A 25,494-nucleotide genomic window follows, 5' to 3' on the forward strand; every position below is an offset into this window, starting at 1 on the left:
TATAATTACAAGAGAGGGACGTCATGAAGCTGCATCTGTCCAATAAGAGCGTGTCGATGCTTTGAAAGACATAAATATGAACCAATGAAATATCTTTATTGAGAATTTGCAAACGACATGCGCTTTTGGGCATGCGGCATTAAGTCGTGTATGTTGCTGTTAATATGAAATACGACCAATTTTGGCTTGGTGATACTTTAAAACAGGGGTGCGAAACTCAGTCCTGCAGTGTTTAGTTTCAACACGCATACCTGTAGGTTTCAAATAAGCCTGAATTACTTATTTATCCGGATGTGCGTTTAGTTAGGGTTGAAGCAGGGCTGTGACCCTCCAGGAACTGAGTTTTTTTTTTTTAAACACACACACACACACACACACACACACACACACACGGATGTCCTGTAAGAGCACATTCAGTGCTTATTAGAGATTCCAAATGTTTGAAAGTTTCATAATGACTCAACTCCCTCTCATTGGTCTTTAAAAATGACTGACATTAATTTAGTGATCAAATTTAACACTTCAACATATCAGGAAAATGTTTTGGGGTTTCAAATCAAAATGTGACTTTCTGTCACAAAACAGGACATCGATTTCATACATGTCCACTGTAGAGGACACCAGGACTTAAAGCATGTTTATCAGGCATTTTGGGAGACACGACAAGTGAATAGGGAAAGAAATTATATATCAATATTCCTATGAAATATTAGATATTATGAAAATCTTGCCAATCATTACTCCCATTATTATAGTTCTTTTTTTCACTACATGTTGCCCCAAGAACACAATATGCAAATTAGATAGTTACAAGAAGAAGTAGTTTTATTTATATAGCGCCTTTCCATAGCTCAAGGTCACTTTTACATTGTGCTATACATTTGCACACCCACATATACGATACAACACATAAATAGCCACATTATCTAAAATACATATTAAATAGATGTTTTTAGCTGAGTCTTGAAGGTAGACAAAGCTGATATATTTCAAAGTGTAAGGGGTAATTAATTCCATAATTTAGGAGCATATATACAGTTACATTGTATATAATGGGAAAACCCGCTTATAATCATCTTTGTACGAAGTTTGGTATAGAAAATCCTGAAACCTAAAAATGTATTTTAAAAAAAATCCCAATGTTTTTCCTTATTCATGTATTTTTATTTATTTTAAAAATTGAGTCCTGGTGTCCACTACAGAGGACATAGCATAAAATATTTTTCTCTATTTTTTCTTATGCTCTAAACAATGTAATGACATGAAAAAATACTAAATTCACAAAACTTAGAGAGAGAGAGAGAGAGAGAGAGAGAGAGAGAGAGAGTTTGTCGTCATTGATTTTAGTTAACCCTGAGGTGCTGTTCGGGGTCTTTTTGACCCCAAATGACATTTGCTGAAATAATAATAATAAAAAAAAGTTCTCTGTGTCCAAATGGGACAAAAATGAGACTTTGTACAGTTGTCAACACTTTCAAGATCTACAAATAAAAAAATAAATTGGGATGATATCTGTTTTTATGTTAGTGTGGAAAAAAAAGTTGCACTCCTTAGAAAATGGACAAAATTCATCCTCAAAATCAGAAACAATGCAGAACAACACACATAGCCAGAAATGAAGTGGCACACATTAAAACATCCACAATGCAAAACGATCATGCTCACGCACACACACACAGACACAGAATCCATTTGCTTTATCTGCTCATTTGTTATTGCTGTTCCGTTCATTGCGTTTTGATGTTCATGTCGTGTATTTGTACTCAATATGTAAATTATCTGTCCATTTCTGTTCATTTTTGTTCTGTTTATTTAGTAACTGAAGTGTAGATTAAATTAGTAGAATTATATGAAAAGCAGATGTTTGAAACAAATGATAAACTCTAAAGACTCCAACTTTTCTCTTTGTAACATCTTGTTCAGAATTGATTCTAATCATAATGTAATTATTGAAAAACTTTTTTTTTTTTTTTCAGTACAAAAAATGCTAAACTTTGACAAAAATTAATTTTTATTGTTAGAATTGGAAAAACTGTTAGTCAAACAGTGGAGCTCTGCAGCCATCTACTGGTTAAAGTGATATTTTTTTTACTTTTAAAACTGCATTTTCCAAAAGATGGGCAAAAATCTTACACTAAACCATGTCGAATTATCCATGTTATCCCTATGAATGAAAGTTATAAATGTGGGTCTTTTATGAAGTGAATTTTATATAAAAACCTATTTAAAAAATTTTTTTTTTTTTTAATGTATTTATATAAATTTAAAAAAATAACATAAATCCTCCAAAAACTGCACAAATGTGGAGTAAAAACATTAATAAACTGAGTAAAATTACATTTGTTTACAAAAACAAAAAACAAAAATTGTGTTTCCTGGGGTCTCTGGAGACCCCAAACAGCACGAGTGTACACCCCAAACGAATAGCGCATAAGGGTTAATATTAACAAAAAAAAAAAACAAAAAACCTTGTTGTTCGGTGAAACCATGGATCTAGAACAGCCTTCTTCAGCCTTTTTGACTTTAAGGCTCCCCACTGTCCAACACAAAAGGCTCTCTCTCTAAAAGGCTAAGGCTAAGTTGAGATCCACTGATCTAGACTCTATTAGCATAGGTTGTGTCATCCTCAAAAAAAATTCATGCCAACTTGCATAACACACAATCCAGTTTTTGTAACTAGTAATAAATGAATAACTTCAGGAATTTGAGACGATTATGAGTTTATTGTATGAAGCTAAACCGTTACAAGAACAATCTGATTCCTCAAAAAACAAAATAAATAAAATAATTTGCTTTCTTTTTGAAAAAGCCAAAAAGATGTAATTGGTTTCTATTTAAAAGAGTGACCGCAAACAGGTGTAATTCTGTCTGTCTTGCCATATTAAATGTTCCTGCTGCTGGGTTGGGCTGTATGGCACAAGTTATCATATGGCTAGGATGGTTAAGAAGGGATTTTTATCTGCACAAGGCTGCATCAATGATTAGCCAAGTGTGCAGAGTATACAATGCAATCTATAGATGATACTGGACGAGAAAAGAGGCACATATTGTACGTGTAAATGTGCCGCAAAGAATTTTTCACACTGTCTTGATTTTGACATCAAGCCTTTCCTCCCCTGAATAAAGTCATTTTTACATAAATACAATCATACAACTGCAACATCCACTTGAGAGAACCAACTGTTTTTTCTTCTTACCAGAAAACAGTGCAAAGGTACAGATAAAGTGTCATTTTTACCACTTACTTTACAATCTTGTCCACCAATGAAACACGGCAAATGTATGTGCCAAAATTCTCCCTTATTCTAACAAAATAAAAAACAAAAGAAAACACAAACATACAAATTAAAGCCATATAGCCGTTGAAAGTTGGGATGCAAGTAGCATACAGAATTCATGACAATCCTACATGAAATCTTAGGAAAAAGTGAGATTGGAGGCAAAGATGCAGATTACTATACGGGGAAGTTCTTAACAGGATTTGAACTGTGCTTTGGTTGAAAATACATTAGGTCCATTATTAAATTTGTGCTGTTTATTTATTTCTGTGGTTTATTATATTTTGGTGTTGTTGAACTGGGCAACAACGGTAAAAAAAGACTGAACTGAAAATTGTGGATACATGATACTGAACACAGGATAAACTGTATTACTATTATTTATGGGATGAATAAAATGGTTTGGTGTAGTGTATTTGGTTGCCGGGATGAATGGGGTGTTTGTGAGTTTGTTTTCTTTGTTGATTGGAGGACAGATTTAGACATGGTCTTTGAAGGCGTCCAGGTTAAAGGCAGTGTCGAGGAAACGCTTCAGCTCCAGAAGATGGGTGTTCTTGTTGCCAGTGGCCGGGGCAGCGGCAGGCTCACGGCCAGCATACCTGTGCACAGAACGACAGAGTAAGGATTTGTGAGAATCTGTGAGAGCACCTGCAGTGTCATAGCTCTATATGAGAAGACAAGAGTTTACCAGACAGGCTTGGCACGATTGATGGTGGTGCGCATGCGGGGCTTGACGTAGTCATAGTATCCCTGGTTCTTATGCTCCTCTTGACACCAGACCAGGTCAGCATTGGGATATTTGTCAGTCTCTGCCTTCACCAGGTCAAATGGGAAAGGAGAGAGCTGGGAAGGAGCAAAAGCGTGAATCAGTCCACCGTTTTACAATTTATACAGGCCTTTACTGAAAGAACGCAAGCAAGGATTGTTGATTTTCTACTGAAGACGTCGGTACCTGCTCAATGCGAGTGATAGCCACAGAGTTCTCCATGTTGCGTGCTTTGCGTTCACGTGTAAGCTCGTAATAGATTTTTCCTGTACAGAAGACAATGCGCTTGACCTCTGAGGGGTTTTGAGCTGCGAGTCCATCATCTGGGATCACACGCTGGAAATAAGTGCCTGAAGAGACACGCATGCTTAATGTTTATTAGAATGATAACAGGAGAGATCTTACATCCATTACAGACACTCCAGAAACCTTTATTGACAATCAAATGGCCCTGTTCTAAACCCTCCTTTAGCTTCCCCTGAACCACTGTTATATCTAAGTGTGGGAGACGCTCTATTTTCTCCATTATGACTTGCCAGTGATTATTAAAAGGGAATATATGTTTTGTTCCAACATCCGGATTTAATTCATGTAATTTGTTTAGCACTGATCCCATTCCAACTGCCATTTGTTTTTGGTCTGTAAAGGGTATAGAACATTTTACTGATTCTTTTGATAATGCTTCTTTTGCCTCATTACCAGAGATTCCTGAGTGGCCAGGTACCCAGAAGAAAATAATATTAAAATGTTGCGGTTCAAGAGATGACAATTTAATTAAAATCTTAACAATGGTTGGGTGATCACTTTTTATAGATTCCAATGCTTCAAAGCATGATTTGATGAATGAAACTTTTCACAACAGAATTTTTTAATAATAACTGATTCAATGAACTCCAATGCCAATAATAGAGCTTTTGCCTCTGCAGTGAAGATTGTACTCTGGTCAGGGATACGTATACCCTGACATAGTTGATTAGTTGCAAAAGCTGCTGCCACTTGATTTCGAGATTTAGATCCATCTGTATATATTGGGGTATGCTGTGGGAATGTTTCTCTTATGTCAAGAAATTGTTGCTGATATTCATTCGGATAAGTTTTTGATTTTTGGTTTCTTGCTAAACCCAAATGAATTTTGGGTTTCTTAAGATTCCATGGAGAAATTCTGCAAAAATGTGTCTGTTCCAAAATGTTTAAATCCACTTTTAGATTTTCCAGGTGGCTTTTGAGTTCAGTGGCTTAAAATGATCTGATCGCAAACAGAGAAGCAAAATTGGGTTAAAGGGTAAGAATAAAAATTTTCGCCTACAGGGTTACATGTGCTTGTGCCATTGTAGATGCTCAGTGTGATAAACTCCTTACTCCCAAGATCATCTAACTGCAAGACGTAAATTACTTTAATGATGAATTTCGCGTGTTTTTTTGCATTTTATTATTTCAACGTGTTAAGAATTTTAAATTTGTTTATTTTACAGGTTTATTTTTTATCTAGTTACTTTTTAAAGGATTTACTTCTTAATTAATTAAGTAAATGTTATGTAAAATATATAGAAACTGAATTGTGGAAATTACACGCATCATATAGAATCTTTAAATTAGCGCGATATATAGGCTTTCTTCTGGCCATTGGCCACCCTGCTCTCCAAGATATCACATATCAAAAAAAAATCCATATTGGCAGACCACTAATGAAAACTTTCCTTCTCATGTGTTTATGCCATCAACCCAAAGTGGCACAACTGTTCTCTCTAAAATCTTCCCCCTAAAATCGACAGTGAGAAAGAAACAGTTTCTGACCTGGTAGCATCTGGTCAAAGCTAGACTTTGCCTCCGGATGACGCAGCAGAGATTTGGGGGTGAAGATAATAAGCTAAAAAAAGGAAAAAGAAAAAAAGAAAATGAAAAATAAATCATTTAAAAATTCTAATCATTCATTTAAACACCAATAATGCATTTGATGAACTATTGAACATCCAGATGCTCTCAGACAGCTGAACTCACAGGTTTCCTGAAAGGAAGAAGGATCTGCCTCCTCATCACATGGAAATAGTTGGCAGGATTTGAACAGTTTACGACAATCCAGTTGCAGTCATACAGCTGACGCACCTCAAAGTCATCAGTGATTTTCTGCAGTCGAAATTAAAGGTACATATCGATATATTCTTTCTGGGAACGGCTATGAAATCTTTGCTTATACCAACACCATATAAATGTTTATAGACATGTCAGGTAGCCCGTCTTACAGGGTTAAAGTCTGGGTCGTCGTTGCACATCTGCAGAAAGCGCTCTGGACGGGCAGACGAGTGCTCTGGACCCTGTGAAGGAACAAAATGAAAGAAGATCTTCAACTCCTTTACAGCCAGCTCACACAGGTAAGTGTGTGCAAAAGTGGAGCATGGAGATATGAATTGTGGGTAATATAGCCATACCATCCCCTCCATGCCATGTGGCAGCAGTAAGACAATGCCATTCTGGCGGACCCATTTAGCTTGGCCAGGGCAGATAAACTGGTCTATTATACACTGAGCTGTGTTATGGAAGTCTCCAAACTGGGCCTCCCAGAGAACCAGAGCATTGGGACTGGCCATGGCAAAGCCCAACTCAAAGCCTAAGAAAAAGTCACACAGAATGAAAGAAAACAAGTTTCTATGAGCGTCCTCAACCTTTTTTTATTTAAATGCAGAGATAATTTAACATGCACTCTGAGTGTCTGAATACCTAGAACTCCATACTCAGACAGAGAGCTGTTGCAGACAGTGTACGGGGCTTGGTTAGGGGATATATGGTTCATGGGGATGCAAATCCTCTTGTCCACATTTTGATCGTGGAGAACATGATGGCGGTGACTGGAAATGCAACAAACAACAGGTCAGTAACCTCTTACACTGAGCTGGAATCCAAAATAATGCTGCATTTGAAATAGTGGCTAAAATAAAATAGTCTATCAAACAAAAAATTGAATAATTATATTATTCTGGTAATTCTGACATTTTGAATGATTTTGAAAATTGAATATTGAATGATTTTGAATGTTGCTTATACCTGAAAGTTCCTCTCTCCACATCTTGGCCACTAAGACGCACATGGATGCCCTCACTGAGCAAAGAGCCAAAGGCCATGTACTCTCCCAGAGCCCAGTCCACCATCCTTTTCTTGATCATATCACCACGGCCCTTCAGAATACGACTCAGACCTGTACACGAAGGGAAGATGAGCATTATCATAACAGAACATGAAATGTGTGCATATTTACATACTATTTTGTATGTCTAGTGTACCTCCATGAATTGTGAAATCCTCTACGGGTACTGATGACGCCACTTGACCAATGTGGGTCAGTTCCTCCTCTGGCAGACCGGTGGACGGGCAGCTCATACTCTTGGGCTGGCCATCCAGAGTAAAAAAACCTGCACACCAAACACAATGACTGTGCTGTAAGATCCACCAACAAATGAACCAGCAACAAAATGCTTGTTTTTTTTTTTTTTTTTGACTATCATCATAAAGTCTGGTACATACTGCAACTTATTCTGAACTGCCCACTTTCAGATGGCCACAGGAAGATGCACCCAGAGATAAATGTGTAAAGATTTTTTTTTTTAGGTTTAATAAATCACTTTAATTTGAGATAAAATGGAAATTCAACTAACCTATTTGCATGTTATATATCTTAATGTGAATGAATCATCCATGTGTGTTTTATTTACTTATTTTTATCTTGGCTTCATAATTGAAGGATGCAGTTCTTTTTAATTCAATAATATACACGTTCACACACACCTGGCCAGGGGGAGTCCAGCCAGTGCTTGATGTGGAGGATCTTCTCATCCTTTGAGCGAGCATAAGCTTCCTCACAGATTTTGTCATACTTGGAAATCTCTTCCTATGGACAGAAATGGGAAACACATTATAAAGACAGCTGAAGATACTAGACAGCTAAATGGATCTGGGCAGGACTGACTGACCTCATACTCTTGTCGTGAGACAGCACCTTCGGCAATGAGCTTCTCAGCATATTTCTGAAGAACTCCTTTCTGCTTCTTGATCTGTTTGTACATCAGTGGCTGGGTGAACATCGGCTCATCCATCTCGTTGTGGCCGTTACGGCGATAACATACCTAAAGAAAAGAAGTCATTTGCCTTACTGATGTCACAAACTCCCAAAACATTACAATAAATGATAAAAGTGTATATAAAAGACACAAAAAACACTATCTCTCACCAGGTCTACCACTACATCTTTGTGGAAGGTGGCTCTCCACTCTGCGGCCACATTGCAAACGTACATCACAGCTTCAGGATCATCTGCGTTGACGTGGAATATGGGGGCATTGACCACACGGGCAACATCAGTGGGATATGGAGAGGAACGTGCCATACGAGGATCTGTGGTGAAACCAATCTGAGAAGATGCAGAGGGGTATTAAGAGGACATCTGGTAGGGAACGGTACGTCACGCATGGGTTTGTTTGTGCACAAATACCTGGTTGTTGACAACCACATGCACAGTGCCATGTGTGGTGTAGGAGGGCAGATCGCTCAGATGAAAGGTTTCATAGACAATGCCCTGACCTGCAAATGCAGCATCACCATGGAGCAGAATGGACATCACCTAATACAAAAACACAGCAGTTGGTTCGAATCAGGGTATATCATTCAAAACAAATCTGAGCCATAACTGATCCATTTACAATACATCTTAAAGGTACTAAGGATGTACAGATATTAAAATTCTGCTTAAAATAAAATACTAAAATCAGTTGTATAAGATCTACAAGTGAATTCAGGCATTACAATGTACAGTATGAAAAATAGATATTCATTTAGATATTTGGCTAAAGTTTACATTGTTATTAAATTATTAGTGTTTTTAAAGATTAACTTTTACTGAGTGTTAGAAGATGGCACTGATATGCTTATTTAGACAACCTGCTTCATTAATTGTACTGTAACTAAAAAAATTATATGTATGAACACAAATTTCTACACAAGGACCTGTTAATGGGATATACTAAGAAAAATAAATCACAAAAATAAAATAATAGATTATCATTTTTTTTTTTCCATTTGTTGTTGTCTTTATAATGAAGTCTGTATTTAGTAGATTGTGTTTAACACATAAAAGAGTGATTATCACTTCCACACACAAAGGTGAAAATTGTACATTGATCATTTCTGAAAAAAGACGCAAGATGCAAACCCGCAGCAACGCGTTATGGCTGTCTGACAGCAGATACATAAAAATAAACAGGAATTTTCCAACTTTTGAACGATTCATTACTGTTTTGTACACGTTGTCATATTAGCCACCCCTCCCCTCCCCTGACAAATGCCTGTTGAACATCAAATCAGCATATTAGAACGATTTCTGAAGGATTAAGTAATGGATGTTGAAAATTCAAAAACAAAGCAAAAAAATATTTTAATTTGTAATGATATTTTACTGTATTTTTGATTAAATAAATGCAGCTTTGGGGTGCATAAGAGAATAATCTTACCTACCCCAAACTTGTGAATAATAATGTATATGACAGTATTGTCACAGCCCTAGTTTGATGCACTTTAAGTCTCACCCGATTGCCATCTGTGTCTCCACAATAGAACTGATCTGCCTTAGTCTTGCCCTGCACCACCGGGTTCACCGCTTCTAGATGGGAAGGGTTGGCCACCAATGACAAAGTAATATTCCTGTCAGTCACACGATTTATCCTCCTGTGGTACATGCCCAAGTGGTACTTGACATCTCCTGAACCCTGTTACAGGTACCAATACAATCATCAGAACAAACATAATATTATATATATATTATATATATATATATATATATATATATATATAATATTATGTAACATACAAACAACTATGTTTGATGAATTAAGTTCACGAGGATCCAACAAAGTATATGCAGACAAAAAAATGTCACTGACCTCATCAGCAGCTTCCAATTTAGAGTCAAACTGACAGAAAATCTGCTCCAGTTCCTTACGGATCACATTGGCAAGCACATTCAGACGCCCTCTACAGAGACAGACAGAAAGAGAGTTTGTAATTGATTCTATGAATCACCATAACAGCATGTAGCCACTGTAATATCAGTTATTTTCCCTTTTCCCCCTCCAAACATTTGCATCTCTTCCTCTACCTGTGAGGCATGCCCATGATGACAGCATCTACTCCATTCTGGCTGGATTTATCAATGATGGTTTTGAGCGCAGGAATCAGACTCTCACAGCCCTCCAGTCCAAAGCGCTTTTCAGATGACCATTTCCTCTGCAGGAACTCCTCAAACCTGCAGAAATCAGCATGTGTAATATATTACAGAGTTGCAGTAAACCTCAAATATCAGTTTCAACATCTTTTTTTAAGTCAACATGAAATCAAAATTGTGCCCTCGTAATTTTTAATCAAAATAATTTCCCCTACATCTTGCAGTAACATCTCTTCTCTTCTCTGATGATGTGTTTATTGGCAGAAAGCCAGGACAACCTGTCACACACGAGATTGCAGCAATAGCAAACGACAACTAGGGATACTAACGATTAATCCATGATCGATTAATTGTCGTTAACAATTTAATTGATAAAACTAATCGATGGACGATTAAGCAAGGTCATTATTGGCGTGTGTAGTTCTCATGCGCAAATCACGTGCAGCAGACACACGATAAAAAATGAAGTGAGCTTGCCGTAGTTACGTATTTTAAGTGTATTAATGTCTTCAAGCCATGCAATGGATTAGGCAGGCTGTGATGAAGACGAGCCCACCAGCTCGCCTTCGGGGAGGAAATGTGAGTCCGTGAGGGGATGTAAAAAGAAAAAAGGATGGCTCACTCGCAGAAGCACTTTTGTGCAAAGTGCAGTTTATTTACAGTGCCAAAAAGTTAGTCCACTGTGAAGAATATATACAAGTGTCCACAAAAATGACAAAAATACTAAAAACCAACAAAAAGGGAAAATAAACCAGAAAATAATCCAACAACGATATATACAAGCAATAAACAGGTATCCACAATATACAAAAAGGGTTTGGGTTTGGGGTTTGCTCGAGGCACCACGGTAGCACTCTTGTGTCGACTTGGTAAACAAGTACTGTCTTTTGGTTTGGCCCGGCTTATATAGGCCAAACCCCGCCCCTTTTTGGGCCACCCCATCTTTGGGTACATATAACATGTAATACATATCCAAAATACTTAATATTCAATATAACAACCAACAATTACTAATTCCTAAATATATATATATATATATATATATATATATATATATATATATATATATATATATATATATATATATATATATATATATATATATATATATATATATATATTACTAATAAACACATAATCCATTCACACATAATACACTTAACACATAATCTGGACATTTAAATACCCAGTCAAACACCCATTCACATTAGACAATGGTTTCGTCAGCTTCCGGTTGTGCTGCGCCGGCGCGACCAGGCCGTGACGTCATAAGCGGACGTCATAATGGGAGAACGTCATGGGAGACGTCATGTGCTCTCGGGATTGCGTGTGCACCCGCTACTATGATAGCGGCAACGGCCGGGAGGAACGATACAGAGAATGAATGAGGTAAGTATGCAGGGGTGTGTGTGTGTGTGTGTGTGTGTGTGTGTGTGTGTGTGTGTGTGTGTACGCCAGTGCTGCTTCCCCAGCGGTGGCAGCTAATGTGACTTTATCACACAGGCAAGCCGTTTATTTCGAAACATAATTAACCAAGGGTCCAAAAAACCCTCCAAACAAGTAATTTTTACCGAATATAAGAACTAGTTACTTGTGTAAACGGCACAATAAAAGTACATAGAATAAACAAGTAATAAGATCCTGGTTGATGTGTGATGATCTTCCAGCGTTGTTTCAGCTTTCAGCTGTGTGCTCCTATTCTATGGTGCACGGTAAATCAAGACCTATCAATCTGAGCGATCAAACCAATCCAAGCGTGCTCTAGCTGTAAAACAGTGTCCGATTGGTCTCTAAACATCTTCCCTACCCTATATACCCACCGACCACATCCGTGATCTAGTTTCCATTGGTTGAACTTTCAAATGATGATAGAAAACACTGCGTCATGATTGGATCCCAGAAGTCCTATAGCTTTAGCCAAGCAGCATGTCATGTCACTTTGCATTGGCTGCATCTGAAAACGTAGGCAGCTGACTTGTTGCCTCGCTGCCCTACCAGGCAATGACTTTGTAGGCAGAGTTTGCGCGCAAAGGTTAGTTCTACAGCAAACTAGAGGGAGTCTTGGTGAAACTAAACAAATATTTAATTACTACAATAGTAATTTCTTGCTAGAAATTACATCAAAAGTGAAAAATGTTGGTCAAAACTGTCACAAACTGACCACCAACCACAACTTTCAGACACCATCTTTCTTTTTAGCTTAAAGGGATAGTTGACCCAAAAATTAAAATTCTGTCATCATTTACTCACCCTTAACACTCTGGAGTCGGGAAACGTGCCAGAGCGTTTTGCTGGATTTTTTTCACATAGCAGCAAAATCAACTTAAAATACTCTGTCATTTTTTGTCGTAGAGACAGAAGTAATATATCAATTGAAACTATAGAATGTCTTCTTTTATTTGTGTACACTCACAGTAAAAACAAAATGTTGTGCTTTTTGCAAAATAAAGAAAACTAACATGATGCGTGATCTGTTGTCTCCCTCTGAAGGAAGTCCATTCTGACAGTCCTCAGAAAATGAACTGTAACTTAGTGAATACTAATCACAAAAAAATTAGACATATGTCTAAAGAAACATTGAAATGTCAGGTTTTAAATCATGTGAGTCAAATCGAAAATAAACATTCTCTGTTTATGTAATCTGTATGAAAAGAAGGTTGTCAGACGTTTGCGAGTCAGCTCATTATCCGCTAATGTGGCCACACCTATAGAGCGGGCGCGCTATTCAGACGCAAATTCTGAGGCAATACATTCAACAGAGTGAACGCCCGCGTCAGCTCAGAAAAACGCATCAAGCTTGGTCAGTTTCATGTAGGCTACTTTTCATCGTTTTGAGCAAATAATTCTAAAAGGATTTACCTCAGTGGAAGAGCTGGTGATTGTGAATGGTACGTTTTTTTATTCTTTAGTTCTTTATTCTAATTGCGATATAGTGTCTGTGAATATTAATCCGCACAAAAAATGTTTAAATATGAATCCTGCAAGTTTTGTGTGTCTCAGTGTGAATTAATGGGGCAGATCGACTTACATTAGTAAATTGCCATGGCTCTTCCCAAACTGTATTGCTATACTGAGATGAGTGAAATCGACTGAAATACGTAATAAATACTTAAAATGTGTTAGCAATTTATTAAACTGCACATTAACATTTAGGCTCTATAATATAACAAATATAATATATAAAATGCCATAGAGGTAATATGAATGTTTAGACGCTTTGCATCACAGAAATAGATTATATTTTAAAGTATATTAAAATAGAAAACCATTATTTTAAATTGTAATAATATTTAACAGTATTGCTGTTTTTTTTCTGCATTTTTGATCAAATAAATGCAGGCTTGATGAGCATGAGACTTCTTTCAAAAACATTATAAATAGTAATGCATCCAATCTTTTGACTGGTACTGTAATTTAAAATATAGGCCTATACAAAATTTTCTTCACATGATGTGTAATAATACGTGCATGCATCAAATCATGTTTTCTGTTAAGAGTGGACATTATATTAACGTTAATACAATAGCTGATATGATCCTGTTATCAGCATGCTCACAGAGGGTTTTTTTTTTCTTTTATCTCACAGATTTGAGAATCATAATGACCAGATATTGGCCCACATTGGACTGCATGCATATGATACCGAGATCACTGACTGGAAGCAGGAAAGTTTTTTTCTTTTTCTTTTTTGTGTCTTTGACTTTCATTTATATAGTTAACTATATTTTAAATAAACTTCAAACAAAAAATGATATATGTCTTTTGTCATTGCATTCTTTCTTAGTTGACTCAGTCATATTCCTGACCTAATGGCTCATTATGCGGCTCATTAGGGGCAGGGTCTTAATCTCCTCAGGTGTGAATCACAGCATTATTCATGAAGACTCACGCCTCTTCGCATACGAGCTCCCTAAACAAAGTGTCTTAGAAATTCAAAATCAATACATTGTTTTTTGTGTCCGAGTAGGCAGGATAATTTCCACATTATTTTGAAGCAAAAACTCTTCAGAATTGTATATTTTAGTCTAAAGTCTTTAGTATGCATTTTGAGGCCTTATTTCAGTGACCTATTTTTTTTGTTTTTTCAAAAACCACGCATACGTAATACTCTCAAAAATACAAACATGTACATACTTGTTGCTCACATACTATTGTAGCCTAGTTTGTGCTGAATACAGTGTAACTTTTGTAATTAATATGTTTATAAACAACTGAAAAAAGCACAAATGTCAAGGCATGTCAAAACTACTCCAGGCCCCCAAATCAGCCTCCGACTCCAGAGGGTTAAGAAAGAACGCAAAAGAAGATATTTTGAAGTATATGGGTAACTAAACCCATTATGGAAAATAACCAGTATGGAAAAAATACTAAGGAAGTCAATGGGGCACATCAACTGTTTAGTTACCGACATTCTTCAAAATATCAAGAAATCTCTTTAACTAGTGATGTCCGATTCATGAACGAATTATTCTTTTGAACTGGTTCTTTTGAACTGGTTGTTTTTATTGAACTGGTCGAACCAGAATTGAATTTTACTATTGACTATTGTGTATGTAGGATATATTTTAAGTTTTTATGAGCTGGATCATGGTTTCTGTAAAAAGTTGATAAAGACTATTTCACTTTTTTTAATTTATTTTTTTAATATATCTTTAAGACATGTAAAACACCCACTTTGCACATCAGTGCCTGTATTGGGTGCTTTAGTAGCAAAACTTAAATGTAAGAAACTTAAAGATGATGATGATTATTATTTAACTGAAGTTTATGATTACAAATTACTTTATTTGAATGTGTATGAGAGTATTTTCATCTGCTGGGATGATAGAATTGACGTCATTGCATCATTGCGAATGACTTCATTATGTGAGGACGTAAAAGAACTAGTGAACCGCTTTTTTGAACCAGTTCATTGAAAAACTGTCTGGAAAAAACAAACAAACAAACAAACAAAAAAAACAGTTTGCAGAAAAGACTTCCCATCACTAAGCTTAACCGTCACAGAATGGAATGCACAGGATTGTGGGATATCAAAGGCAGCGAATGATACATGCTGCCTTCAAAAATCGATTAGATGAAGGTATTTCAGGAGACAGGAAGTGAAGCTAACATTGGATTCAGACATGCCTTGATGCCTTCCTACCTGGCAATGCATCCTCCGAAGGCAGCACTGGATGCAGCCATTGTCTTATGTTGTGTTTGTGTGCTTGCTAAGTGATGGTCATATTCTCTATATTCACTGTAAAGCCAAGCTAAGGGGACGTTTACATGACAGCAATGCAATAAAAACAGAAACAGCGTTTTTCACATACAGACAACGACTATGTCAAAACGATCCCCAAAAATGATTAAAAACGCTCTATTATGCATTCCAGGCCAGTATTTGGAGAGGTCACTTTGTAAAGAAAAACTACCCGACTGAACACATAATACGCATGTGCATGACGTCACTGTTTTCACATACTAGCGTTTTTGTAGTTTACACAGAGACAATAACGGTATTGTTTTCAAAACTTGCACTTTGAAACCTGTTTTCAGGCCCCAAAACAGTTGCTGTGTAAATGAACCACCAAAAGGCATTCAATTTGTTCAATTTTTAGTTGAAAACAGTGTTGTGTAAACAGCTCCTTAGCTTTAAAATGACACCTATTTTGTGTTGGTTAAGCAAGTGGAAGTAACATAACTTAGTAGTGTCAGGGAAAAACAGCAAGGTGACTGCTTTAACATTTTAATAATTAATTGATAAACTAGTGTTTTCGGCTGTATCTGTATTTTCGGCTGCAGTGATGAATTTGACGATGCTGACTCGTCATCTCCACAGTCGTGGACGTACCTATATGCACGTTTTATACGGATTTGTAACAACTAAGACAAATCAGACACAATTATTTGTTATAGTTAACCAATAATGGTTTAAAGCTCACTCTGGGGTCTGTCCCCCACCCCCCGAGAAGTTCTCAGTTACAAGTTTTATTGCGCTAAAGAATGTTGGTTGCCACATGGAAGAGCAGAGAAGAGCAAAGAGACACACAGAAAACCTGCATCTTTCCTGCATCTTTCCCACAGAAAACAGACTTTCCTGCATTAATTTATAGACAGACTGTTCTATAAATTAACATGCATATCCCCAGGAAATGGTATCCATTATTACTGTTTGTTGTACTGTACTCAGTATTGTATTCACATGTTTTATGATACATTTAAGGTAACCTCAATTATGCCATGTTTAGTGTCTATGGGTTCGTATTGAGAAGATTTAAATGCTTGTGTATGCGATATGTCGATACCTCATGCAACACATCAGTATTACAAGAATCTTTAATAGTTCTTCTTCAAAAACTCAGCCAGTTAATCTTGCTTGGTCGTAAAAGCCCTGACAGGAGGCGTGTTGTCGCCCGGAAATACAACATCTTCATTGGTCAGGTCAACCCTAAGAGGTGTGACTTTGACCAGAGGTTAAAAGCCAGTGCACAACGCCCCTCCCTCTCTCCTTCTTGGACGACTGAAGAGACACCCTTTTGCTCCAGGCCTCTTCAGGCCAAGGCCTGTGGGCCTGGAAGGCCTAGGCCTGCAACCCAGCCATGTGCTCATCTATGAGAGAGAGAAAGAACTCTTTCCCCACTAAGAGTCAAATTAACAGCTTAAGCTGTTTCATATTACTTCATTTTATTACTGAGGAAACTGATGATTCTTTTCCAGTTAGTCTGACTTTTTCCCATAGCTCCTTTTCCGGTCCCACTTCCGGTTCAACTATATCATTGCTCATTTTTACCTACGTATGTGTGTGACCTGCATGTAAGTTATGTGTTTGTTAGTTTAGTTATGTGTTTGTGAGATAGTTAATAAAGTTTGTGCACAATACAGGTTTGGTTCTGACTCCGTCTGCTAATAAATTGCCTCTTAAATGATTTAGATCTTGACTACATGCTCTGAGTAGTACTGTACAATAAGAACGTTGTTTTTCCATAACCTGGAAATGAACATTTCTTAAAATTAATAAACAATTAACACTGAGTGTTCACTGGACGAACAGGTTAATTGATTGTAATATTAATGTAGCTACATCAAGTTAATCTGATTAACTGATTCACATATTCATAATTAATCATAATTAATAATCATGAGTTATGAATAATTATTAATATTTTCCCTTTGAGTTAATTCGCTACAGATTACATAACCAAAGAATATTTGTTTTCCATTTCAAATGGTTCATTTAAAAGTAGACATTTCGCTTTCTATAGATATATTTTTCATGTCTGAGAGGCAAGTTTACATGGAGTTTCAGTTCTTTTTTTTTTTTTTTTGCCACACTCAAGTTCACAGAGAGAGAGATGGCAGAAATAGCACTGTTTGCAGTATGGAAGAAAAGAATAGTCACACCAAGACAAATGTTTGGTGCGAAGATTCGGTGCGCTAACCATTTTATTTTGAATGAACGGCTGTTAATGTGTCTGTTCAGACCGATGCAAACATTCTGAGAGTTTAATTCTTTAATGTATGTATTCCCATAATGTGTTCCCAATACATTTGGCCTTTATGAGTGCGTGTGTACCTGGTGGAGCGAACCATGCGAGCCAGCAGTGTCCGCTTCTCCTCGAGGCTGAACTGCATGACTCCAGGCCTCTCAAACTTCTGTCTGATCCACTGACACTGGTCCAGGTCATTGATGAACATGAACTCAACCCCTATGTGTTGGCAATATGCCATCTGAGAAAGACAACATTTCAGCAACAAGTAGATTGTTTTATTCCAAACTGAAAGAAAATACTACACAGTACTACTATAAAACACTTCAAATAATAATGCATTGTGACTGATAGGACACCTGTGTGAACTTGAGAAGAACTGACTAAAAACTGACTAAAAAAGCAGCGTTTGAGTACACTTGGTTTGATATTTTATTATGCAATGCAATGACATTCAAACTAGAGATGCACCGAAACTAAATTTCTCTGCCGATATCGATAGCCGATTATTCAGAATGTTATCGGCCGATACCGATTCCGATAGTTTGGTTTTTCTTAAGAAAAAAAAAAAAAAAATCTCTCCCAAATAATGTTGCAAACTATACAGGGAACCCTCTCATTTGGTACACTACAATATTAGAGGTTACAATTAACAGCAGAGGTATTATATTCAGCTATATAATTAACAGTAAATAAGCTCCTCTCTAGTGTTTTTTTTTTTTTTATATGTAGATAGCTAAGGAACTGTGAACATTGGAAAACATTCCTGAGGTAAAAGTGACATGATGTGACATATTGTTCACAAGCTGTTTTATTGACGTCTTTCTGCGGTTGAAACACAAATAAAGTGATTACATGAGACATGATACATTCTGGTAAGTTGTACAATATATTTCAACATACCTTTGATGTTCATTCATGTTTTTCGAGATATAACTTGTATTGAAGAGGAAGAAAAGACTCGCGCTTCGAGCTGCCGCCTGAACTAAAGCATTACAGCGATCTGACACGTCACATTTAAGAGCGTCAAAACGCCATTTATTGTTTGAATTTCATGATAAAATGAACAGAATTTGAAAACTGAAACTTTAATTTTTATCAGAAGTAATAAAGCACAAATCTTTTTGCGATTATTGGATGGGAGGTGCTACAAATAATATTTGATGTAGGGAAAAAAACGCAGACCTGGCAACCCTGGCTTGAACTATGGGTGATTCATAGGGTCAAAAAGAGCCTGCTTTAACGTCACTATTTTTAAACTGTTAATGCATTAAAATTCAACACAAGAGTGATTTTCTTCACACACAGTATGTATGAGTTGCAGTCTGAACACGTCTTTCCACACCCTTTTGATTGACAGGATATAATCGGCCCTGACCATCGGCAGTTTTTAAACAATACATCAGCCGATACATCGGTGCATCTCTAATTCAAACAATCAATCAGTCATTATATTTTTAAGCATAACGTAGGTGTAACGTAGGGGTTAAAATAAGAATGATCTTTTAGTTGTTTTAGCATCCTTGTAGTCCTCACTCACCTCCAAGCGGCGGATGATCTCCCTGAGGGGCAGAGCGCTCTCATTGCCCCCAATAAAGGTGGTGGTGGGCAATCGGAATACTTTATCTAGATCAGACTCTTCCAGCCCATAGAAACCTGACAGTCAAACACACAACATGTCCAACCCAACCCAGAGAGAAGGGCAAGGTGGAAAGGGAGGGGGACAGGGTCAACAGAAAAGAGAAGAAACAAAAGGCCAGCATGGATGCCAATGAGTGTGAAGAAGGGATGGAGGGGGAACGAAAGGAAGCGAAAAGGAAAGGAAAAGAAGTCCAGATGTAGAGAGAGGGAATGAGGAGATAAATGATAGAAACAGTGAAACAAGAAAAGAAAAAAAGACAGAGAGAGAGAGAGAGAGAGAGAGAGAAAAAAAAAAAAAAAAAAAAAAAAAAACAGTGAGTTAGTGCGGGATGGGGTAAATATGAAGATGACAGTGATGCCATGCATAACCAGATACATGGTGGATCAGAGTGTTACGGCATGTTACAATTATAACAACAGCAAAGCGGACAATATGAAAAAGGACATGAAGTATGAAGTGGTTAGTTAATGGATGGGAAAGGAGAAAGAACAAGAGAAAATAAAGACACAAAAGAAAGGTGGTTTAAAAATTGGTGAGTAGAGAGATGGAGAATTTGGGGGTTCAAAAAAAAGAAGGAAAAAAATGGGTTAACATCATTATCATTGTCAATATAATATTGGTGTTAATAGTATCATTGCATTAAATGCATCCAGAATTTAATATGTAAACAAGCAGCTGTACATCATTGGATTGTGAACTGCAATTAATTAATTGAGCAGTAAAAATCTAATTTATTAGTATAATGATATTTATATTATGTTATATTTATTTATTCAGCTTTTTCTTTTATTGTCAAGTCAAAAACTACTATTTCATACACAGTTTTATTGTATACACTCAAGTATATACTTATAGCAAAAGATGCAGTTTTAATATATCTAGAATTAATAAACACCAACTACTGTATTACTGTATTACTTTACAGTAAGAATTAAATGATTAAATATCTTTACACAGGGATGATCTTTTAAAAATTGGTTATCAAATATTTATCAAAGTATTATATATTATTATTTACAGCACATGTTTTAATAAACATTTGAGGGTGGATCTCACAAAACCTGTCAGAAACATACCCTGGTCACAGATTCTGTATAATCCACAGCAGCACTACTACTTCAAAAACCACAACATGCAAGTTAACAAACTGGCAGAACATTTTAGTCTTTGAATATTAAAACACTTATTGTTTCTCTGAATGCTTAATATATTTGGGCAGTGCAAGTTAATTTTATAAATTAACAAATTACTGAGGCACATACCGTACCTACAAAAAATTAAACATGACATGCATTAGGCTGTTCAGGGATACAGATAGGGTCAGCACACATGGAAACTGACCTGTCTGTGTTGATAATTTTGGATGTGCAAAAAGAGACAGCCATGCACCTCAAGGCATTTGAGTGTATATGTTAAAGAGAGAGATTAACCTATAGATCAAAGTGTTAATAAGAGCACTAATGAGAGCAAGACAGACAGAGAGAGGAAGGAAGAGAGGGTGAGCACAGGGAGAGAGAATTAACTTGTTTCTAGTAGGGATGCACCAAAATTTTGGCCGAAACCGACAATTGTTGTTTCGGAGCAAAATGGTTTTGAAGGGCCGAAATCACTGACCAAAAAGGCGATGTTCAATTAGCGCTTCTCTGCTGGTGCATTTTGACTGTTCAGCATCTATTTTGTGCAGTTGCAACAAGTTTACTTTTAATATGAAACAAAGTCTCAACTTTCAAATTTTGCCAATTTAGTTCAAGCAGCAGAAGCATGAACATCAGATGGTATGCTGAAAGATATAGAATGACTTACTTTAATATATTATGTCTTATGTAATCTCTTAATCAGCGTTTCAACCGCAAAAAGACATCAATGTAACAGCTCGCAAACAATACGCCCTGTAACATTGCATTTACCTCAGGAAAGCCATTTAATGTACATATCTTGTTAGTTAGCTAGAAAAAAAAAAAAAACTAGGGAGGAGCACTTTGCTAAATATATGCACTTTATTACATATTCATTATATTTTTACTTAAGCTGTTAGTGATTTATTCAAAAATACATTAAATAATGAAGAAATCAGTATTGAAAACAAATTATTACAGCCATCATTTAAATATTTATATTTCACCAACAAACTGGGAGTAGAAACATAATTCCATTATAAAAAAGCTGATGCAAATCTGCCTTGTGTGCAATTAAAATTTTCGTTAAACTCGTTAAAGTTTTATTTAAGTGTTGATTATTAAATAAATTAAATTAATTATTTGATTATTCAAACTATTTTCATTTTCAGAAAATTTTAATTTAGGTATTTAGGTAAAATTCATGAAATTAATTAAAAAGTCTAAAATTAACAATTATACAAAAAATATTTTAAAATAATTTAAAATAAATAAATAAATGAATAAAAATGTAATTTTCGGTTGCCGTTTCAGCCTAGAATTTTCATTTCGGTGCATCACTAGTTTCTAGAGGTGTGTGTGTGTGCATGTGTGAATAGAAAAGGGTGTGTGTCTGTTGTTGTGTTGGGAGATTTTACAAGAGCATCCAAATTAAACATGTAGACTTCATTAACCGCCACATAAAGCTTCCCTTCACCACATCTGAAGCTGGAGGACAGCAAAGCCACCAAAACGCACTTTGCACAAAAATAACCTCTCCAAAAAGCCAGACCTTGAGCAGAAGCATTCTTAACTACAAACACAATGTCCACATACACATCCCATCCAATTAAGGAATGAATGTATCCTAGTATCTTTGAACAGCATCTTTTATGACTATGATCTTTTAAATCTCAAAACATTAAAGGAATATTATGGGTTATTTTAAATTCGCCCCAGATTTAGATCTTTTCAAACGCTTTTTTTTTAAATGAATAATTAAAACGCCTCAAACAAAAATAACAGTTTCAGATTTTAAACCCTCAAACCATTTGTTTGGTAGGAAAGCATACTACTGTAAACAAATTTCTTTGTTTTATAAACTGAGGGTTTAGTTGAAATTGCAGTTTGTGGTATCCAACATTATATAAATGATGTACACAGACAATAAGCTTAAAATAATAAATAACATTTTCCTTTTAACATGACTGGCATATTGTCCTACAATCATTATCCAAACATTTTAGTTTTAGTCTTTGTGTCTTTTGGTGTATAATTTGGCAAATACTTACTAATCAAAATCTATTCAAGTTTCTATTAAAAACAATGAAGCTAAAACATAAAACTAAGGGAAAAGTAATCTTTGTAAATTTCTGAGTGCTATGTTTCCCTGTTTAAATATGGAACAGCAGTTACCATATAGTTCTTAACATGCTGTATGGGATTCTGGACATTACAGAAGTATGACAGTATTCATGTAGACTACTGCGCCATTCACCATAGCACCAGCATAAACACGGACTCATGTGCTGGCGCACACACTCATGTCACAGACCATGGAATCAAGATTTCTGTGTCTTTTTGGCTAATTGAAATGCTGCTATCACAATGCTATGCAAAACAGGCATTAATACATCACTCTTACTATTTGTTTTTTGGACAGCTGTTTAGAGCATATCAATTACCCTTTTCCCAATTACAGGTTTGAGAAATTTCAGCAAAGTGAAATTCAGACTCTGTAAAGCAAGGTAAAAATAGAGATATACATTTAGTATTTCCAAAGCAGTTAAGTTCTCCAAAGCAACAATTAAAAAACTTTAAGCATTCATATATTTGATTTGACCAATATATCAACAAAAACACAACAGCAAATACAGAAAATGTACATTTTGTCATTACATTACTACATAAGTATCATTACTATCACCAAAAGGCTAAACCTTATTTGACTATAAACAAAACAAAAAGCATAAAATGCCAAACAATAAGTTTAAAACGGTGTGGCTCAAGCGTCTATCTATTTAGACTACACTAGTTCTCAGTATACAAAGTAATACTTTTATTCAACAAGGATGCATTAAATTGATCAAAAGTGACAGTAAAGACTTTTATATTGTCTTATTTTTAAAAATTCTGTTTCAAATTAAATGCTGTTCTTTTGAACTTTTCTTTAAAGAATCCTGGAAAAAATGTACACACCATTCAACAAAGTGCTCAAGACAAGGATTAGTAAAGCTTCTCTAGAATTTTTATGTTCAGAGTCTCTTTATTCAAATAGGTTGTTTGCAATCATGTGGTTCTGGTGATGAGTGAAATTAATGTGGAGGGCAAGCAGTGAAAATTAGAATGGAAGAGATGGGGAAGAGTCCACACAGTGCTGGTTTAGAAAGGTATAAATAGAAAATCATAACATATTTTGGACGTGAACCTCATGTTATGAAGACAAGCGATTTTTCTACTGAATTGAAAGACTTGACTGCCATCACGCCATGTTCAGTTCTAGTCTGGGTTTGTTTATATCGCGCTGCCTTTCTACTAGTGACGTTAAGCTCAGTATTTTTGATTTTCTGTTGTGATTGTGAACAATGTCGCCATTGTAGGTCATTTATGCTGAATCGAGAATTGCAACAGGAGCTCACATCATCGTTCAGGGAAAAAACTGGACGGTGTAATACAATTTTCGCCTTTTCTACATGTAAAAACTCACTAAGGGAAGCAGGTTGAGGTGGTGACAGGGAGACAGCGTATATCAAATCTAATAATGTCACTGATTGAACCCACTCCCTATCACTCAATAAAATAATCACAAAGCTGAGTGTTTTTGAAAGTGTTGTATTTTGTTTGGTAACCAGATCAACATTGTAAACGGAATTCTACAAAACTGAAATGAAAACACCATATGATCATGCAATGGGATAAAATATCTTCTCTTCCCTGCAAACGATACCATGAAGAATGTGATTATTTAACCAAGTCAAAAACAAAAAAGGTAAGCAGGTATCCATATTCGTTTTAGTATCGGCAGAAGCAAAACGGTAAAGGTGACAACTTTTAAAGTTAAAAAACGATAAGTTACGTAAACGATAAAAGTTCATTGTGGTTTCTCAGTTTGATAGATTTGAGCAACCATAAACGACGCAAAACAGGAATTTTGAGTTTGTGACAGGATTCCTATATAGAAAAATCACTCCTTGCCCTCCAGCTGCATTCCGCGTGCAGCAATGACGTCATGTGCAAACAACCCATTAACTGATATAATATATCTATTTTCAGAAAGACTTTTTTTTTTAAAAATGTATTTAAACATTAGTTACTGCTGCCATTCTTTAGATACCAAAGAACATTTAAGATTTTTTTTTCCTTCAAATTCTAAAATTTTTTCAAATTTATGAAAAATATAATGCAATAAACCAAAGTGGCCACAAAGCTAACTAGCACTGCAAAATACACACAAAAAGCAGCTAAAACTACTTTCAACTACTAAAACAAAGCTATATACCAAGAGGCACAGAACTTCTCATCATTAAAGCCTACCTCCAATGGTTAGAGCACTTAGACGCTTCTTGACATGTGTAAGGTCTGGAGAGGCAGTAGTAGGGGGGAAAAAAAAAAAAAATCCACTGGGAGTTAGTGATTCCTAATACCTCACATAGCCAATCCCACTGAGAGAGACTAACAAACATTAAATTACAGCACTGAATAGCTGCACTAATTAAATGTAAAGAGTTGGTCACTGAGGTAAACCACACATCTTATTATAGATTCCAGATAAAAAACAACTTTCCTTCAGTAAATCACACCAGGCACCAAACCAAGCAGTTCCTAAATGCTGCAGCAATACAATCACGGCTTCAAGGCTCAATATACATCACAGCCTGAGCCTACACGACTGTCCCACACACTGCCAGGCAAAGCCAAGACTAGCCCCTGAGAGGCTAAACACATTACTTAAAAAATTATTTACCATAAAGTTTTCACACTTGAGTCATAATTTAGCTTGCAGCCTTCTCTCTGACCTTGCTTTTTAGTTTTGAATTATTATTATTATTATTATTTTTTTGTCTCAGTGTAATTTGCTTAAATGGTGGGGACTGGGGAAGGGGCTTGAGAGGTATGTACTCACAGAATATTATTATTAATAAAATGTTGCTCATCAAAAGAGTAAAGAAAATATAATTTTTGGAGACCTGCACCCTTTAAATATATGACAACATTTTTAATGTACTGTATGTTCCTCTACATGCGGTTACAATGTACAGT

At 36.0% G+C, this 25,494-nt stretch overlaps 1 protein-coding gene across 5 annotated transcripts in view; it reads right to left on the minus strand.

The window, feature by feature from the left end:
• Positions 1-2,703: 2,703 nt before the first annotated feature.
• ogdha (oxoglutarate dehydrogenase a) overlaps positions 2,704-25,494 on the minus strand; it is a 50,732-nt gene continuing 27,941 nt past the window's right edge. For 3 of the 5 annotated variants that reach the window (XM_051903443.1, XM_051903444.1, XM_051903446.1), the window contains 19 exons: positions 19,259-19,374; positions 17,805-17,959; positions 10,184-10,330; positions 9,969-10,059; positions 9,615-9,794; positions 8,525-8,653; positions 8,264-8,443; positions 8,007-8,159; positions 7,822-7,924; positions 7,320-7,448; positions 7,084-7,234; positions 6,760-6,887; positions 6,471-6,649; positions 6,285-6,356; positions 6,043-6,168; positions 5,839-5,911; positions 4,231-4,394; positions 3,967-4,121; positions 2,704-3,877 (listed from right to left, as the gene is read on the minus strand). In XM_051903443.1, the coding sequence (XP_051759403.1) occupies positions 3,757-3,877; positions 3,967-4,121; positions 4,231-4,394; positions 5,839-5,911; positions 6,043-6,168; positions 6,285-6,356; positions 6,471-6,649; positions 6,760-6,887; positions 7,084-7,234; positions 7,320-7,448; positions 7,822-7,924; positions 8,007-8,159; positions 8,264-8,443; positions 8,525-8,653; positions 9,615-9,794; positions 9,969-10,059; positions 10,184-10,330; positions 17,805-17,959; positions 19,259-19,374 (2,552 nt within the window). In that variant the 3' untranslated portion in view covers positions 2,704-3,756. Of the gene's footprint in view, positions 3,878-3,966; positions 4,122-4,230; positions 4,395-5,838; positions 5,912-6,042; positions 6,169-6,284; positions 6,357-6,470; positions 6,650-6,759; positions 6,888-7,083; positions 7,235-7,319; positions 7,449-7,821; positions 7,925-8,006; positions 8,160-8,263; positions 8,444-8,524; positions 8,654-9,614; positions 9,795-9,968; positions 10,060-10,183; positions 10,331-17,804; positions 17,960-19,258; positions 19,375-22,919; positions 22,971-24,768; positions 24,814-25,494 lie in introns of all 5 variants that reach the window. The other 2 variants (XM_051903442.1, XM_051903445.1) reach the window with 1 other exon arrangement.

The sequence above is a fragment of the Ctenopharyngodon idella genome, chromosome 8 (genome assembly GCF_019924925.1).
Source record: "Ctenopharyngodon idella isolate HZGC_01 chromosome 8, HZGC01, whole genome shotgun sequence".
NCBI classification, from domain to species: Eukaryota; Metazoa; Chordata; class Actinopteri; order Cypriniformes; family Xenocyprididae; genus Ctenopharyngodon; species Ctenopharyngodon idella.